General features: G+C 37.2%; 1 protein-coding gene across 4 annotated transcripts; it reads left to right on the forward strand.

Moving 5' to 3' along the window:
* Positions 1 to 1,316: 1,316 nt before the first annotated feature.
* LOC148714091 (plant UBX domain-containing protein 1-like) lies at positions 1,317 to 11,222 on the forward strand. Of its 4 annotated transcripts, none has more exons than XR_016400288.1 (9): positions 1,317 to 2,087; positions 2,612 to 2,714; positions 2,976 to 3,044; positions 3,308 to 3,381; positions 5,723 to 5,852; positions 7,272 to 7,376; positions 7,511 to 8,931; positions 10,687 to 10,752; positions 10,839 to 11,222. XR_016400288.1 is itself a non-coding variant. In XM_089930136.1 (8 exons), the coding sequence occupies exons 1-7, from the start codon at positions 1,983 to 1,985 to the stop codon at positions 8,917 to 8,919; spliced, it is 759 nt and encodes a 252-aa protein (XP_089786262.1). In that variant the 5' UTR covers positions 1,320 to 1,982; the 3' UTR covers positions 8,920 to 8,931; positions 10,687 to 10,753. The 4 variants fall into 4 exon arrangements, 1 of the variants encoding a protein (XP_089786262.1); XR_016400287.1 differs by having other exon boundaries at positions 1,320 to 2,087; positions 8,747 to 8,931; XR_016400289.1 differs by lacking the exon at positions 7,511 to 8,931 and having other exon boundaries at positions 1,319 to 2,087.
* The last annotated feature ends 6,278 nt before the right edge of the window (positions 11,223 to 17,500 follow it).

Below are 17,500 nucleotides of genomic sequence, written 5' to 3' on the forward strand. Positions count from 1 at the left end.
GAAGTTATTGTTATAACACGATAACACCGAAATCAAATTACCTGATATTCAAAATATTAATCACTATTGTAATAGCAAGAAAGATGATGCTAGAGAATAATGATGAAAACCATATTTATTTTTTTTATCATACATGAAATTCATTTGGATTTAATTTCAGCAAATCTTTATTTTTTTTTCTATTGGTGGTTGCTTCTTGCTAAGGATCAAGAATAATTTGTTGTTTCTATGCTGTAAATGTAATCGAACTCATCGATGTATGCAGATTGTGCATTAATTTGTGTGTATGCTCGGATGATAATATATAATGTCAATATCAGCAGAATTTGATTAACAAATATTTTGAAAAGTGACCTGTCTATGTACTCAACAATTTCTTTTGTACGTTCATATAATACTTTGATGTAGAGGATATAGATAAACATGGTTTCCCTAAATTTTTTAAAAAGATTGCATTTTGTAAGTATGTAGAATAAATAATTTTTTTGGAAATAATAGAAGAAAATTGCATCTATACGTGTTAATGATCATGCTAACAAAAATGATTATAACTGAATTTTTTCTTCTTATAAATAATGTTTTCATCAAATTCCTCAGCAAATTTGCCCCAAAGTGTGATTGATAACTTTTGCATAAGTTTAGTCAAACTGTATGTTTTGAAATGTTACGATATTGCAAAGTAAGAGCAAAATAGCAAAAACATGTTTTAGATCTTATCTTGCTAAACCTAATCAACAAACGATATAAATTAATCCTTCTTTATTGCTGTCCAAGTAGGTCGCTTGGCTCCATACACCCCCGAAGGAAGATAGACTTAAAGTTAGCAATCTATTTGGCAATCCTTATTGTGATCAGACTATGAGCCATTATAAGGTTTGAGAGTCTAATGATTATAGAGAATAATATACCTCTCTCTCTCTCTCTCACACCCCCCCCCCCCTTCCCTACCCTTCAGTATAGGGCTCTAGTTTGAAAGTGGCTTACGCTCATCAAGTTTCTCATGTAATTAATTTATCATTGATCTCGAAGATGTCATCTTACCTCTGAGGGCACCTTGGAGCTTTAAGCTATAGTCGAGCCACCATTATCGCTCTCCATTGCTTCCCCATTTCCAACCTTGGAATTGAGCCTTTTAGGCTCAAATTTGGTAAATAACAACATCTTAGGCCTCGTTGAATCTTAGTTACAAAGCTTAATGAGATTATATTAGAGTTATATTTGTTAAGACAACAAAAAAAGAAAAAAAAATTGAGAAAATGGTTTTGAGCTCATCATTTGGGCCTATTTTCATGCCAATTTGATATCAAATGGATGGCATTGCTCGGTGCTTGTTAGCCGGCCTAGCAGTAGCCATCCAAGCCCTAATTCTTCCTCTTTCTTTCAACATCTCTTCTCTTTTCTTTCCTCTTCTCCAAAATTCATTCTTTCCTTTTTTTTTTTTTTTTTTTTTCTTCCTCACTATGGAAAAATGTTAAGCACTATTGGCACCCATCAACACATCTTCATCTGAAGTGTTTGAAGATCGGATTGTCGAGTCAATGCCATCAACATTCAATAACATGGCGGCCGTGGGCAATGTGACGGTCATAAGGATGGCTTCAAGTATCAACCAAAAATAGGGTGGATCTTCTCTCCCCTTCTTAGTCTCTCTCGAATCAATCGTTCTTTCTTGAACCTTGAGATCGATCTATTTGTTTTCTAGATTCTACTTCGGATGCTTGTCCTTGTGTACTCAGGTTGCAATCTCTAGCCTCCACAAACCTAGGGTTTGTTTTCTTGGATATTAGGCGAAATTCTGTATTCTAATTTGTTGGGTTTGTGATTGAAATTCGGTTTTGCCCGAAAGGAAAAGAGATTGATCGATGCGTTGCTCGATATGTTTACAGTATTGAATAGGATAGATATAATCGGGCCAAACAAAAACAACCATTCATTAGGGGATTTGGAAAGTTCGACGTTTTTCTGAGTTTGGCTTTGAAATCATGCGTTCTTCACTTGTATTTATGAGTTATAGGGTAGAGAAACGAGCTACGGTTGTGCTGCTGCTAAAATCTAGAAGAATCGACAGATTGATGGGAATCTTTAGGGTATTTTTGCTTACTTTCTGGATAGACATTATTTGATTTTAACTTAGTTTCTGGCTGAGATATTCATGTTAGAAGGAAGGTGGGCTGAGCAATCAAATTGAGCCCATAGTCTGCTGCTGCTGCTAGTTTATGATAACAAATAACCCCTGCATAGAGAACTTGATGATATCTTGGTGGATGCAAGCAAGGATCTCTGTTCATTTTCTTGGTGGCATGTTTGGCCCCGTCCAGTTTTTCTTGCCCAGTCAATAAAATCATTTTTTTTACTTCCATATACATTTGAGCCTCCACGTGACTCAGAAGTTTTAAACCGTGTGTTGCTCTTAGGAGTGTTAATTTGATAATTCTCAAATGCAAACAGGGCATCTTATGTCACTTTTAACTTTCATTGGTAAACCTCTGTCAGATTTGCATTTATATTTTGAATGTTTATTGTGATGTCTGTGCATTGGTGTAATTACTCATGGTTCCTTGATTCTTTGAGAATATCTAATGATTGTAACTTCCTATTGGATTACTTTCAGGCCAAACTTTTGGCTGTGGCAGAAGAACTTGGTCATGAGATACGCATATTCACAAACTCAGCAAATTCCGCAGCATCGAAAGAAATATCTGCTTCTTCAAGTGGTATCTACCTTTTTTAGTATCATATTCAAACCTTGTATAGTGTTTGTTCCAGTTTTTCCCCAGATACAGTCATATCTGCTTTGAAAGAATCCAAACTATCTTGTGCATTTTGGAGCCGGTGAATTGTTTTTGCACCATGTCTGTGGGAATATGTTTTCAACTGTTTTTCATTTTATTGTAAGGGATATCATATTATTAACAATTTTAAGAATTGCACCTTTACATTGTGTGCATGATATTAACTGTTGATTGTCTGTGCAGAGGAACCGGACCATTTCTATGATCTTACTCCTAAAGATTATTATCGAATCATGCCAGACAGAATAGGAGGTAATGTTGACACTGAAAGGTTACTTTCGCTGTAATTTGGCACTAGATTTCTACTCCAAGCAGTAGTTTTGAAGTTTTCAGAATCCACTGAATTTGGCTTGTCTTTATGGATTAGAACATGATGCTACAATCCATAAATTTTTCTTAGGACTCTTTAGCACTATCTCTGTACTGCTTGCATATTGGAAATCAATTTTGTTTTTGCTCATTTAGTTCTACCATCTTCAATATATGGTGTTCATGGTAAAAAAAACTTTGAACAGCCCAATCCCAAATTCTAAAGACCCGTAAAATGCGGGAAGCAGAGGCAGCAGCCCGCAGGGCAAGTATCACTAAGGTACTTGTACATACAAGGACTTGTAAAAGATGAGTATCCCAATTATGTTTCTTCTTTCTTTCTTTGTCAATTAACACTAGCTTATACTGCCTAACTTTTGTCATATTTTCCTGAAATTTATATTGCTTCTCCAGCTCATTTCTGCATGTGCCTTTTGTTTCCCAGGATTTTGTATCTTTTAAAACATAAATACACCCTTATTAATAAAAAGGGCTAGCTTTATAAATGGCATCCTCGTCAACATAATCATGCACTGGAAATCGAGACTTTGAATTCAAGATGATTTCAAATGTTTAGCCCTTGAATAATGAGTCTTGTTAAGAAAAGTGGTGGTGGACTGAAGTATTCAATATGGAATATCAAGTTTATATAACAACTTTAATTGCTCGGTATGAGGATGAAAATGAACAAAGGGACCTTTGGAGCCAATGCCAGGTGAATATTTTTAGTGAAGTTGCTCAATCGTACTTATTGGAGAAGTGAAACAGATGACTGATTTAATAGAACATAACAACAAAAGGAGAATGAATTTTAAGAATACGATCACAGAACAGTTGTGAACTCTGAGGAAGATTCATTTGAATCAAAAGTCTTGAATATGTCTTACATTTATGAAGCTACTTATTTTCTATCTTCATACTCATTGTAGATTGTCAGAAACATAATTTGAGATGGAGAACAGTTAAAGAGGAAGTGTTTTGAATGGAGGATCAATGTCTTTAGCATCAATAGGTACCGCAACAATCACCCCCACTCTACAGGCCTTCGGGACTTCTGAATGATTTTGAAGCATGGAGCAAAGCTATCTAAATCAATTACTAGGTTTGCATACAGCCTTGGTATGCCTCATGTGAACTTGAAATTTGTTGCGATTCATATAAAAATGCATTAGAATCGAGTTTTGCTATTTCTAGATGGGACTAACAAACAACTCTCTATAGATTAATTTTATGAGATGGGGATTATTGAAATATGTGACATCACTAGGGCTAATATGTTTGTTCCACTTGATAATGATGGAGGCGTATAAACTGTGCTTTTAGAAATTTTTTTACAAGAAAAGTTTTCCACTATTTGTAAGTGTATCTTTTCTATATATTCTCTCAAAAATGCTTATTTGCATGTTTATTGCTTGAAAACTCGAAATTCCATTTATATCACAAAATGACGAAAAACATGCAAATCGGCACTTCTAGTTAACTTGTGTGCAGTTCTACTTAACTTCAATGCAATGATGGTTCGAAACTTAATGGTAAGTGGCTATTTGACTATTTTACCCTTCAATAATTAGAGAGTTTTTCCCCCACTAATGATGTCAATATAGGCTATAAGAAAATATGATGCCGCCTTTGGCCCCCGCTTTACTTGCAGACTCCACTATGACACCTTCAACATTAGCAGCCTTCAATCGGCACTTGCAACATTGGGGGCCTCCTTTGTGTGATTGAGCTTGATTTTGACTTGGCTGGCTACTCCGACTCCCTTTCTCCCTCAGTTCGGGCCCTCTCTTTCGTTGAGTCCCTCAACCTTGCCAGCAACTGCCTTGCCGGCCTTGCACCCCCGACCATTCCCTACCGGTCTCGCCCATGTCTCCATCATCATCCTCTCTCACGATGCCTCCTCCAATGAGATCCCCATCCTTGCCCTTTGCCTCTGCCCTCAAGGAACTCTATAACAACTTCCTCTTCGACCTGAGCTCACCATGCTCGACAGCGCTCCTTGCTCCAGTGGTCGGAGCTCCAATTGAACAACCTCACTAGCAAGATCTTAGGTCTAGGACCCTTCCGAAATCTCTACTTCTTCAGTGCTAGTGATGAGAACCTCTCTGATGGGCTCTTGGTTGAAAAATTGCCAGCATAAATGGTGAAGATCTTGCTAGAGCAATCATTTGGAGGGCTATGTCTTGGTGGTGGTGGTGGTGTTGGTGCTCCAGGAGATGGATCTTAGCCACAAGGCACTGTGGGGTCAGTGATGAGGTCTACATTTGAGCACACCTGTTGCTGGAGCAGCTAAGCCTAGCCTACAACTGATTCGAGTTGGTTCAACATCTAGGGGATAGCAGTCTGGAAAGCTAGCTCTTCGTGCTGGACTGACCACAACCAATTTGGTTAAATAGTTTTTTCCCCACTTATCTAGTGATGTGGATTGTATAGAAGTCATATTGCACCAACAATTATGTTTTAGACCATGTTAATTAACTAAATAGATCATATGCTAATAGCAAGGCAGATTTGCAAATTTGGACCATTTGGCAGATTTCCTTCTAGATGGTGGACTTGGTTTGCCAATGTGTAATTTATGATTTTTCAAATTAATTTTCTTTCTATTTATGTTTGTGTAGGCTGTAATTAGGGTTCGCTTCCCTGATAATTACATTCTTGAGGCAAAATTTCAGCCATCGGAGAAAATTGAAAGCTTGATGCATCTTCTCATGAAAGTTGTTGCTCGACCAGACCTGCCATTCTATTTATGTAAGCACTATCTGATTTAGTTACATAGATAAACAAATGTAAAACAATTTGTCATTGTATGAAGACATATTCAATGTCAGTATATTTTTTTTCCTCATTCGTGAATAATCACTAAAATTTTCTTTATGATATTTTAATACTCTTTCATATTGATGTGAAATTCATTTGTATTTATAAAATTTTAGGTTATTACCCTTGAAATAGATACTGAACTTTGCAAGTATATGATGTAATAAGATTTTTTCATATTTATCCATTGAAAAAAATAAAGGAACTAAAATCCTTAATTTGAAACGAAGCCCGCATGGTGGGCCATATGGCTGTTTTTTTGCCTCTTTCTCAAAAATTAATGCCGAGTTATTCTTTATAATATACTGAATCCTCCTCATGAACTTTTGTTACTTTTGATTATTAGTTGATGACTTACTAAAGATTGTTGAGCAATATCAATGCGAGCTTCAATGTGAAGTTAGTCTAGTAGGTTTACCTGAATCTTTTTCATTTTCCTTTTAAACATGCAGAATCATTCACTTGCTTTTTGTAAGATACATTTTCTAGTTCCTCTAAAGCATTTTTAGTCATTCACCTAAAATGTAAATTCTCAGGTTCTACGTTCTTGTCTTTGACAACTATTACGAAAAGCTAGATACATGAATAACTAATATAAAGAAAAATCTTTTTCTTTTTATCAACTTTCATACCCACTACCACCAACTTCTTAATGTAGCTGCTTATCCTCCTTCCATTTATCATGTTAAATAAAGAACTAATTGTCTTATGTACATTTTGTAGCATATCATCTTAGATCTTTGTTTTCACAAAAAATTATTTTTTCCCCTCCACAATTAGCTATACTTTCTTTATAATCCTTTTCCATCTTCTCCTTTTTTGTACTCTTTACCTGCTCATTGTTCAAATCAATTTGGTTGACAGCCACCAAAATTTTAGAAAGGCTGTTGATTTATAACTGTTAGTTGGCCGGGCTCAGAGGAGGTTATCCCTAATGCATGAATAGCTTGAACCGGCCAAGACAAGCCCATTACCATACTGGTATGTTGAACCAATCCCCATACCAAGCGCACTGATTCTGTACCAAGCTGGTACTGGTATAAGGTCTGGTACCAAGATTGCTAGCCTTGTTAACAACTTTATCAAAACTTGAAGATAGATAGTGATGTACTTTTAAATGATTGTCTTTGAGTTGTCATGTCATATTTGTGGTTCAACTATGATTTAAATTATGCATTTTATGTTTGAAAAATTATTGATTGTAATGGATGTCTGCATGAATAACTTGGAATCAGAGAAATCCGAGCATTTTTATCTTCTAGTTGGGTTATGCTTACATGTTCACATAGATAATTAAATGACTATTCATGTCTATGCATGCATAAAATCACTGTATTTGTCTCTCTGCAGATACCACTCCTCCAAAGGAGCGAATCAAAGACACTTCAAAGGATTTCTATTCAGCTAGCTTTGCTCCTGGAGCTATAGTTTACTTTTCTTATGACCTGCCAAAAGGTTTACTCTTTTTACTTAAACGGTGAATCAATTATCAACAGTCCATTATGTTTTAGTGCAACCAATTTTGTCAAACTTTGTTGCATAAGTGGTTTACTGTTTACATATATGAGACTAGGCTTTGGGTGTAGCAGGTGTAGCTGGGTGGCCTCAGACTGGTCTGTGAGCACCTGAACCCCTGCCACAGTTCGGGAAGCTGCTTAGCTTATAGCCTTGCACTATGATGTACTTGTGATAATGTGTAGTGTATTATTCAAGGAACTTTGGTCATATTAGAATAGTATGTGGTTTGTGTGTGCAAATAAGCTCCTTTTCTTCATATGTTATATTCAATGTCTTGTTTTATAGTCAAAAAATATAGGTTCAAGTTAGTCAAATCTTCTATAAGTATATCCTTGTAAAGAATAAACTCGCTCTCTCTCTTTCAATAATCGGAAACTCTTATTGTTTCAAGCATTTAACTCTAGTAGCTATTTGCATTACCTACCTCTATGTTTGTCACTTTATTTCGAAATTCCAAGATAAAAGGGCGGCCTAGTGCACAAGGCTCTTGCCATTGTGGGGTCTGGAGAGGGTCAAATTTATGCAGCCTTACCTCTGCATATAGAGAGGCTATTTCTGTGTTTCAAACTCGGGACTTCCAGGTTACAATGGAGCAACCTTACCATTACACCAGGGCTTACCCTTATTCCCGAATTCCTAAGATAGCATCAAAATCTGATAATCATGCAAATTTTGTAGGTGATTTTAATTACCCATATGATCACACTTACCCATGTAATATATGTGTAGTTTCTTTGTCTTAGGCTTAACATTTAACTATAGAAAGTCCAAACCAGATGATGATAGCATTCGTTAATTCCTTAAAATCTGATAATCGTACAAATTTGTAGGTGATTGTAATTACCAGTTTGATCACACTTACCCATGTAAGATATATTTAGCTTCTTTGTCCGAAATAGGCTATTTAACATTTAACTATAAAAAGTCCAAACTAGATGATGTTTTGGGTTGTTGACTTGGCACCATGCTTCTTGTTCTACTAGCTTATCTGATTATAATTATAAAAAGCTTCATGTTGTTGCTGTTACTCTTAATTTTGTTACCTCCAACTAAGATAAAAAGATCAATAAATTTGACCTATTATTACACTTCGTAGAGCATTTCTTTTAACTAGATATTCACATTTTTAAGTAATACCAGTTTTAATGGTAATTATGAAGTTAAGACAGGATCTTGCTGCCTTTTTATAATTTATTTCATATAGTACTTCCCATGAATCTTTTGCATAGTCATCAAATGTTCATCAAATAATTTGCCATGTGTTGTTATGGCAAATAAAGAGTCTGATAGTGCAGTTGCAAAGACAGGGCCTTACCTTCGTGATGATATCTTGTCTTTGAATGGATTGGATTTTACTTCTGAAAAGGCGGATCCTGTCACTTCTGAACTAGAACCTCCAGCAGTGCGGACGTCCCCTGCTGTACCTGATCCTAAGCCACCTGAGAAGAAGCCGGCTAAACCAAAGTGGCTTAAATTGTGAAAGATTGAAAGGGTAAGTATCTGATCTCACCTTTTTCATTCATTATTTTAATGAAATGAGATTTGCCGTATTGTAGGGGAACCTATGGATTCGTTTCTCTCATGAAAAAAAGATGCTGGTTGCTAAAGTCCATTAAGAGCATACTTTAAATTTTATTAAAGATGAAGACTTCATGAAAATGTGATTATTTTGTAGCAATTCATCCAAAGACGATGCACAAGACTGCTTCAATTATATGGAATTCAATTTGTGATCTACTGGATAGTGGCATCTCCACTGCTTGGTCTAGTTTGATTAGACGGAGACAATATTGAGCTTGGTGGCATGGATCTTAAATTACATTATTTAGGAATGATATTGGGGTTGGGCCTTAGAGCAATGTTAAGGTTGCTCCAATCTAATATGGGTTTATGGGTTCGAAAAATGGAAACAGCCTCTTTGCACACCCATACCCTGCAATATTAGGAGCCTTGTGCGCTAGGGTGCCTTTTTTTTTTTTTTAAGAAATGCGATGAATAAAAAGATGCATATAGAAGAAAAGGAATCTGCCAATGTCTTAAATAGAAAAGGAAAAAACATATAATAGTCATATAATAGCAATAACATTAAGAGTGTCAATGAGGGAACAAGTTTCAGTAATTGTGGTGAGATTGCACTGGTGATATTATTTGTGGTGTTTCCAGACAAGGGTTGGATTTCAGCCCTTGTTTTTTTCCACACATACTTCAGATCTACTACATTAAATGTTGTTGTGTATTGGTTTATGCCCACATTCAAGTAAAATATGTTTGACTGATCAATTAATAAAATTTAATAATATTCTGCTTCTTTTTTCCCCCTTTGCTAATTCTAGGGGGTATTCACCAACGGACTATTGGGTGTTTTGGAGCCTTATCTTGTCAGGGTAGTTTGATGGGATCCACCCATAAATTGAAATCATATCCCCTGTAGAGTTCCATATCAATCATCTAGGGATGCTTCCTAGCCCTTGTGATTAAGGATATCATTGAGACAACATTCTAGACTTCTAGAGAATGAAGTGGTGTAGAACTAATTTGTTGCTATGGTGAAGTATAATGAAGTCCTGATGAGGAGTGCAATAGTGATAAACTGACGGGTGTCTAGATTCCTGAAAGTGAGAAGAAAGGAGTGAGAAGCCGTGAAGATGTGCTGGAATTTGTATGAATGGTGTACCATTAATAAATAGGATAAAGCTTATTGTTTTTTTAAGTTATGGGTGACAATGAGATTGGAAATGTGTGGTCAAAATAGTTGGGAGCTAAGCATTTATACAAGCCTGTTTAGTGGAGATGTGGATGTTGGATGAGAGTGAACCTTTAAAGAAAACAAGGTCAGAAACTATTACATTGTAGGAAAGCAGGACTTTAATGCTATAATTAAAGCACTATGGATGCAAAGATTTTTATGGAGACTTTCCTTTTTTTCCATGGGGGCTGGGGCTGGGGGCGGGCAGTCGGGTTGTTGCAGAGTGAGTAGATGGAAGTTGTGAAAAAGATTTACAGTACTAGTTTCCATGGTGCTACACTGTAAGCAAGCTCACAAAGAATTTTTCATGGGATGTGCTTCACTCCAACATTATATCTTTGTTTTGTTTAATGTTGTATGGATGGAATGTGTAATTTAATTAGGTGTGTCAATGAGCTATATTGTAAACAATCCTTAGTTGAAATTTTCACAGTGTGCGTGCTTCACAATGATGTCATTGTAACCATTTCTTTGCTACTTTTTGGGGGTGTGTTTGTGCAGTGAGGTGATCCTGGATGTGACGAGGAATTGATTTAACTGTGACTGATGTAGAGTTGGTTCCAAAAGGTATGGTTAGTTAAACTTTGCATTCCTTGCATGAAGAAAATCATATGACACAGAAAATAATATAATGATTTTGTCTTGTTCTATAGGTAACAAAGAATTGGTACTTCAGGGCAATGTATATTAAGAGATGACAAAAATCAAGGTATATTACGAGTTTCCATCTAAATTCACCGTCATGGGTGGTGCTGCACTTAAACAAGTTCAGGAGGAACTTTCGCAGGGTGCTTGCTTCAGAATAATGTTACAACACGACTCATTTAATGTTGTATGGATGAACTGTAATTTTACAAGAAGATGTCTTAGGACTTAATCTGTTCCTAGTGGAAAATGCTTCTCCTTGTCATTTTGTTCCTATGCCGATATTATGCAAGCTAGATTCTCAAGGATACTGAATCTTTTAACATGTTTCACTAGTTATTGTGCTAAAAAATGTTCAAATGTTGAAAATAAAGCAAAAATATTTGAAATCCTGTCAGAGAATGAGAATAAGTGTGGATTATGTGCACATATTGGATCTCAGCATTTGAAAAGGATGATTTTTAAGGATTTTCATTGTTTATGCTATCTCCTTGTACCGTTGTTTTTTTTTTTTCTCTTTTTCTTGATTTGTTTTTAAACCTTACATTCGGCTGTTTTTTCATGGCCCCTTGTTTGATATGAACTCTCCTTAAAAGCAAGCTGAATACACTCATTGAAGACCAATCTCTTTAATTGTCTCGTTGCTCACAATTCTTTTACCTCGTTATAAGCTGTTCATAACTTGAGTCTATTGAACATTTTCTGCAGTTTGATGTTTAGTTACCTTTAAATGATTCCTGATGGTTAGTCACCCAACAAGCTTGTCAGGTCTATGTGATGCTGGCGTGTTGCGATTGAACTAATCTTTGTTTTACATCAATTCTACTAGGTTGCATCAATCTGCCCCTGCAAGCCGGCAGGAGGAACTTCTTGCATGGCAGATGCATTACTCAAATTAGAATGGCAGATGCATGCAACATGAAACATTAATGTTTCAGGTGGGCATTCACATTCATACTTGATTTACTTTGACTGACAGAAATGAACTATTCAAACTAAACTAAAATGGACAGGGACAAAATCATTTCCAATTGGTCTCAGCTTCATTTCTTGAATACTTATGAGCTTGCAAAGATGTGATTCGGCCTGAGCTGAGCCAACATGCCTCGTATTCTGTTTTTGGGGGCTAGCTTGAATATTCTCAGCATGGCCAACCATCCACAACGTGCTCTAGTTTTAGGTCCAGGTGCACTAGCATCCTTGATTGCACTAGTAACTGGATTGGATATAAAATATGGTTTGTGTTATGTTAGTAGCCAATGCAATGCTTAATATTGGTTGTGAAGTGCATAATTTGTTTATTTCTTGCCATGTAAAACTTGGAAAAAATAATTACAAACTCAACGTAAATAGGCAATATTTTCAACTACAAAATAATCATAAATATATTTCATGATATAAAAAATCATAACCTATGTAGAACAAGGTGGAGAAAAGCTCATCATGTCATGTTGCTCAACACCAACGCCTTCATCGGGTGCATCAGCAAATTGTTGGAGAATCTCATCAGCTAGTGGTGATTCAAAAATCTTTTCTAGCTCATCAAGAGTCGGCAATTGCAGAATATCAGAGTTTGTATCAGGCGCATCAGCGAATTGTTGGAGGATCTTATCAGCTGGTAGTGATTTAAAATTCTCTTGTAGCTCATCAGGAAATGGATACTGTAGTAAGCTATCATGTGACTTACAGGAACAAAACTCCACCTCTTGGTCCAATCCTTCAATGATCTGCTGGATTGGTAATACAAAAGGTTGATACCATATTTCTTGCACCTCCAGCTCTCTGTTTTTCATTGTAGAAACTTCTGTACCACATAATTCTTTGCGAGCACTCGGCCTCAGATAAATCTTTTTTAGCTCATCAGAAGTCGGCAATTGCAAAACATTAGAGTTTTTATCGAGCGCATCAGCGAATTGTTGGAGGATCTTATCAGCTGGTGGTGATTCAAAATTCTTTTGTAGCTCATCAAGAGATGGATATTGTAGTGAGCTATCATGCGACTTACAAGAACAGAACTCCACCTCTTGGTCCAATCCTTCAGTGATCTGCAGGAGGGTATTGCCAGCTGGCTGAGAAATCATGCTATCCTCGATTGGTACTACAAAAGGTTGATACCATATTTCTTGCACCTCCAGCTCTCTGCTTTCCATTGTAGGAACTTCTGTAGCACACAATTCTTTGCGAGCACTCGGCCTCAGATAAATTTTGCAAACAACCCAGTCATCCAGCTGCCATAGAGGATGAGAGGCACAGAGTTAATATAATAATGAAAGATATTTCATTAGCAACTCAACTATTAACAAGAGATGTGTGATATTTATGGAATCATGGCAAATACCTTATTTCGGTCCATCGTCATAGCTGCACCACCACATCTTCTAAGGTTCTGGATGGAGTACTCTTCCATCAACCAGATGCTCTTTTCCTCCTTGCCCAAGGGGGTGCGTTCCATATAGCTGAAGTTTTGTTTGGAGCCAATGACCTGGCCCTCGCTGTTGAGCGCCGGCTTCACCGATTGGGTAGATTTCCATCGACCTTGGCCTGCAACCCGAGATGCCCTTGTGCTGGCTTCTGCATTAGGATGCTTTCGAGTGGTCCAGGTGAAGAAGAACCACTCCGAGTTTCCATTTGCCATGGCCATTTGAGCTGAAGAAAGGAACCCAAGAAAAGGATGATGAGTTAGGAACCTTAATTACAACAAATATAGATAGAGAATAAGAAAAAGAAGAGATTATGGTGTTGATATATATATATATATATATAATTTGTTTACCAGTAAGGTTGCTGGGGTGGTTTCCATAGACATCGGCTTCTTTGATTATGTCACATGGAAGTGGCTGATGGAGGAGCTTCTCCTTGAGGAAGAAATCCAAGAGCTCCGCATCCGTTGGCTGGAAAATAAATCCAGGTGGCACCATCGTGTATTCTGGCTGTGGTATCAGAATATCAAATAAGAAGGAGTCAGCAAAGGAGACACAGCAAAATCGGAAAAAAGTTGTTACAGCACAATTTCATCTGCCAGGTATGTCGTGTTTGCAAATTAATCCAGATAACTACTGGGACAAGATTCAGTAATTGTATTTGTGGATTTTTCATATCCAATGGCTGGCATACGATAAGAGGATTCTTATAATATGTTATTTTCCGTATCGTTATAGGATTTATTAAAGATTTTATAGGCACGCCCTATCCATATGTCAGAGTTATGTTTTGCATTGTCTGATCAAGAAGTTTGAGAATTCACCGTCTGTTAATTATGTTTATTGATTTTTCTTGTATGTTGACCGGTATCAGATAAGAGCAAAGGAGACAGACAAAAAGTCTAATAGGAGAAGAAGACGACGAAGAAGAAGAAAAGATGGAGAAGAGTACGGCACCTCTATCCTTCTTCTTTTGGCAGCGGGTTCCAATGTAGCACTATCAAATTGTTTCAAATCATCGTGAGCCTTGCGAGCTTTTGGAGTCAAGTAAATCTTGCAGATGACCCAGTCATCCAGCTGCAAGGAAAGGACCAAAGATGCAACGTTAGAACATCCATTCCTACAATCAAGAAAGATACAGAAACAAGAACATTGAGAGTTATATTTAGGATGATATGCACCTTGTTTGTGTCCCTTATCACACCAGCACTACCTCTCCCTTCAAGGTTTTGCATAGAGAACTCCTCCATCAACCAGATACTTTTGTCTTCGCCACCGTCCCAGTTCTGTTCCATGTAACAGAAACTCTGCTTCGACCCAATGGTGTTATTCTTGGAATCGAGCACTTTCTTGATGCCTTTCGTGGCCTTCCATCGTCCCAGGCCTGCGCGCCGAGATGCACGACTGGTTTCGCTTGCGCCGGAATGCTTCCGAGGGTTAGACGTGAAGAAGAACCACTCATAGTCCTTGTTTGCCATGGGATATTCTACTGAAAGAAACCAAGAAAACCCAAAAAAAGGATTAGAAACCCTAAATCAAGAAAGAAGACAATGGGGAATCGCAAGAAAATTACAGGCCAGGTCCTGGGGGCGGCTTCCATAGACGTCACCCTCCACGATAACGTCGCAGGGAAGAGGCCATTGAAGTAGCTTGTTCTTGAGGTAGGCGATGAGGAGAACCTCGTCGGTCGGTCTGAACAAGTAGCCCGGCGGCAGCATTGTCGTCCCAGCAACCTTTCTTGGAGTCCCAAGATTCTCAGACGAAGATCAGAGGATTGAGGAGCAAAAGATCGCACGAGGGTTTGAGCCAGAGAGGGAGAAGGATCAGGTGAGGAGGAACGACTGACGTCTCAAGTATATATGGGGCACGGGGAGGCAGTGATTGAGATTCTTTCGCAAACTTGAACCCGCGCGCTAACGGTCACATTTTTGCTCGAAAAGGTTGTAATCACTGCCGGAATCGCTCCGGTGGAAGTCTTGGGGACTAGCTTATCTTTAGTAAACCGTTATGGTCCCTGGAAGTGCCGTAATTCCTTATCCTTGTTGGATTCAACTTCCACGTTCTATATTTGGATGAAATTTGGCCTCGGAAGGCCAAATTTCACGTCGGTTTAGGTCTAGTTTGTTGCTATAAGAGCCCTACTGACTCTGAAGCTTAACCTGAGATTACATTAACCGCCATGCAACCAAAGTCAATATGTTACACCCTTAACCTGAGATTGCTTTGACCCTTTGTTTGCAAATCCTGATAGTTGGGACAAGGTTTAGTAATTATGATTTATGGGTTTTCATGTTTGGATTTGTAGAGTCATGAAAGTGGAGCACTCTGCTTGTATTGGTTGTGCAATCACTTGGGACTAAGCTGCAAAACAAAAATAATACTGTTTCTATTACTTATGTATAGATTGTTCTGCACCTTTACCCAGGGTGTGACCAGGGACTTCCATCTAATTCAGATGTTGATGCATCGACACAACCATCATGCATGCTCATCTGCAGCTTTGACTTTGTCTAATGAGCTGCATCTCCCATAGATCAAGCATCATCATTTGCAAAAAAATTAAAGATGTAGATGGCATCATACAGAAGGCTATGTGATTATAGTCATCATATAAAAACTGATTGGAGGTGGCAATGCCATCCTGCTACAAAAAAAAATTATTTTATGTTGATGGGCATATTTGAAAATTTGGCCATATTTCCATGTAGGATTATGTCCAACCAAATATAGTACTCTTTTTCCAAAGTAATTTTTCTACCAACAAGACATAGTAAAAATTATTTTTCTTTGCAATCATTTTTCTGGATAAATGATTTCCAAAAATCGTTAGATTATCATATAACCCGACATACTCCAACCAAAAAGACCTTGGTGGTTTTTCTTTTTAGAAATGAAAAGAGGTTTTGCATTTGAATCTTGGAGATTTATTTTCAAGCACATGACATGAATAATTCTTAATAACTTTAAATATACTAGTAAAGTGAACTCATGCAAGAAAAACTTAACATCAAAATGATCGTCTCAAAAATTGACAAGAATTGTATTCTCAAGGTTGGTTTGGTTGGAAGTAATTTGGCATGAAAAAATAAATACCACCAAAGGGTGGTTTTTCTCCTACATAAGATTACCGGGTGGAGTTAATCTAAAATTGTCGTTGCTAGATGAAAATGTTTCCCTTTTTTTCATTAAGCCCACAAATATCCTTTTTTAATATTGCCAATCTCACAACAATTCCTCTTGGGGCATTTTCTATCCGGTCTTGGTGAGAGCCAAGGAACTAGAGATCCTAGAAAACTCAATTGTTCAATGAAAAAAGGTATCAAGTCTCAACTGCCATGAAGTTAGTGTGCACAGAGGCGTGCCACTAGCATTGGGATCAGTCGAAAAGGAAATGATAAGAATTGAAGGGAGGTTAGAAAGGGGCATACGTCCAGATGGCTTAAAACTCTAAAACTTTATTACTGTTACACTGTCATTCAAAGGTGAATAAAGGATGTAGTGCTGGGCTTCAGTAAGCATATAACCTTGGGCTATGGTAGAATGCTACATTATGCCTACTCTTAAGATATAAGCTACTAGTAGATTACAATTAAAATAAGATAATAAGATGCATTGGATTTATTATCGAAGGCTTGATGTTATAGAATACAATTCTAATACTTATACTAGAATAAAGATGAAAAAGTGCAGTAGGCAGAGCGTCAGATCGTCTTGAAGCTCCAATAGGCCTACAAAGATGAAAGACTTATTAGTCTAAGTCAAGAGAGAAGTTAACACTTTAAGAGTATTAATTATTTGACCTTGTACTTATATTTACGTAACTCTATTAGCCGTAAGTAATAAAAGAATATAGGATTTTATCTGTCTTTTTTGCATGCCCCTCCCAACACAAGCTTTCTATTAATAACTTGAGTATTAGAATTCTTCAGTGTTCAACCTACCATTTTTATTTTTTATCTTTTACCTTAGGAAGGAGCTTTGTGAAGAGCTACATATATCTGAGTTGAGTTTAGGACAGATTTTTTTTGTTTACCCATATATGTTCTAGATTAGCTGCAGGTTGGGTAAAACTTGCTTTATTAGAGTTAGGTCAAATCAGATACCTAATGGAACGGAGTAAATTACCGCCCATAAGCCTATCCATACATCTTTATCTATCAATTCAATCATCCGACATACAAATAGATGAGAGAGAGTAGTGCATAGGGCAAATAATGACCCATGATTATGACTTTGGAAGTCTGTGGTGC

The sequence above is a fragment of the Phoenix dactylifera genome, chromosome 4, assembly GCF_051530095.1.
Source record: "Phoenix dactylifera cultivar Ajwa chromosome 4, Ajwa_hap1_PhDact_Kaust_v1.1, whole genome shotgun sequence".
Classification (NCBI taxonomy): Eukaryota; Viridiplantae; Streptophyta; class Magnoliopsida; order Arecales; family Arecaceae; genus Phoenix; species Phoenix dactylifera.

Bases quoted from the DNA above. Each gene is read 5' to 3' on its own strand.
- LOC148714091 (XM_089930136.1), top strand. From the start codon at position 1,983: ATGCGTTCTTCACTTGTATTTATGAGTTATAGGGTAGAGAAACGAGCT. The intron at 2,088-2,611 runs GTATTTTTGCTT...GATTACTTTCAG, and splicing joins GATTGATGGGAATCTTTAGG to GCCAAACTTTTGGCTGTGGC. The intron at 2,715-2,975 runs GTATCTACCTTT...TTGTCTGTGCAG, and splicing joins AATATCTGCTTCTTCAAGTG to AGGAACCGGACCATTTCTAT.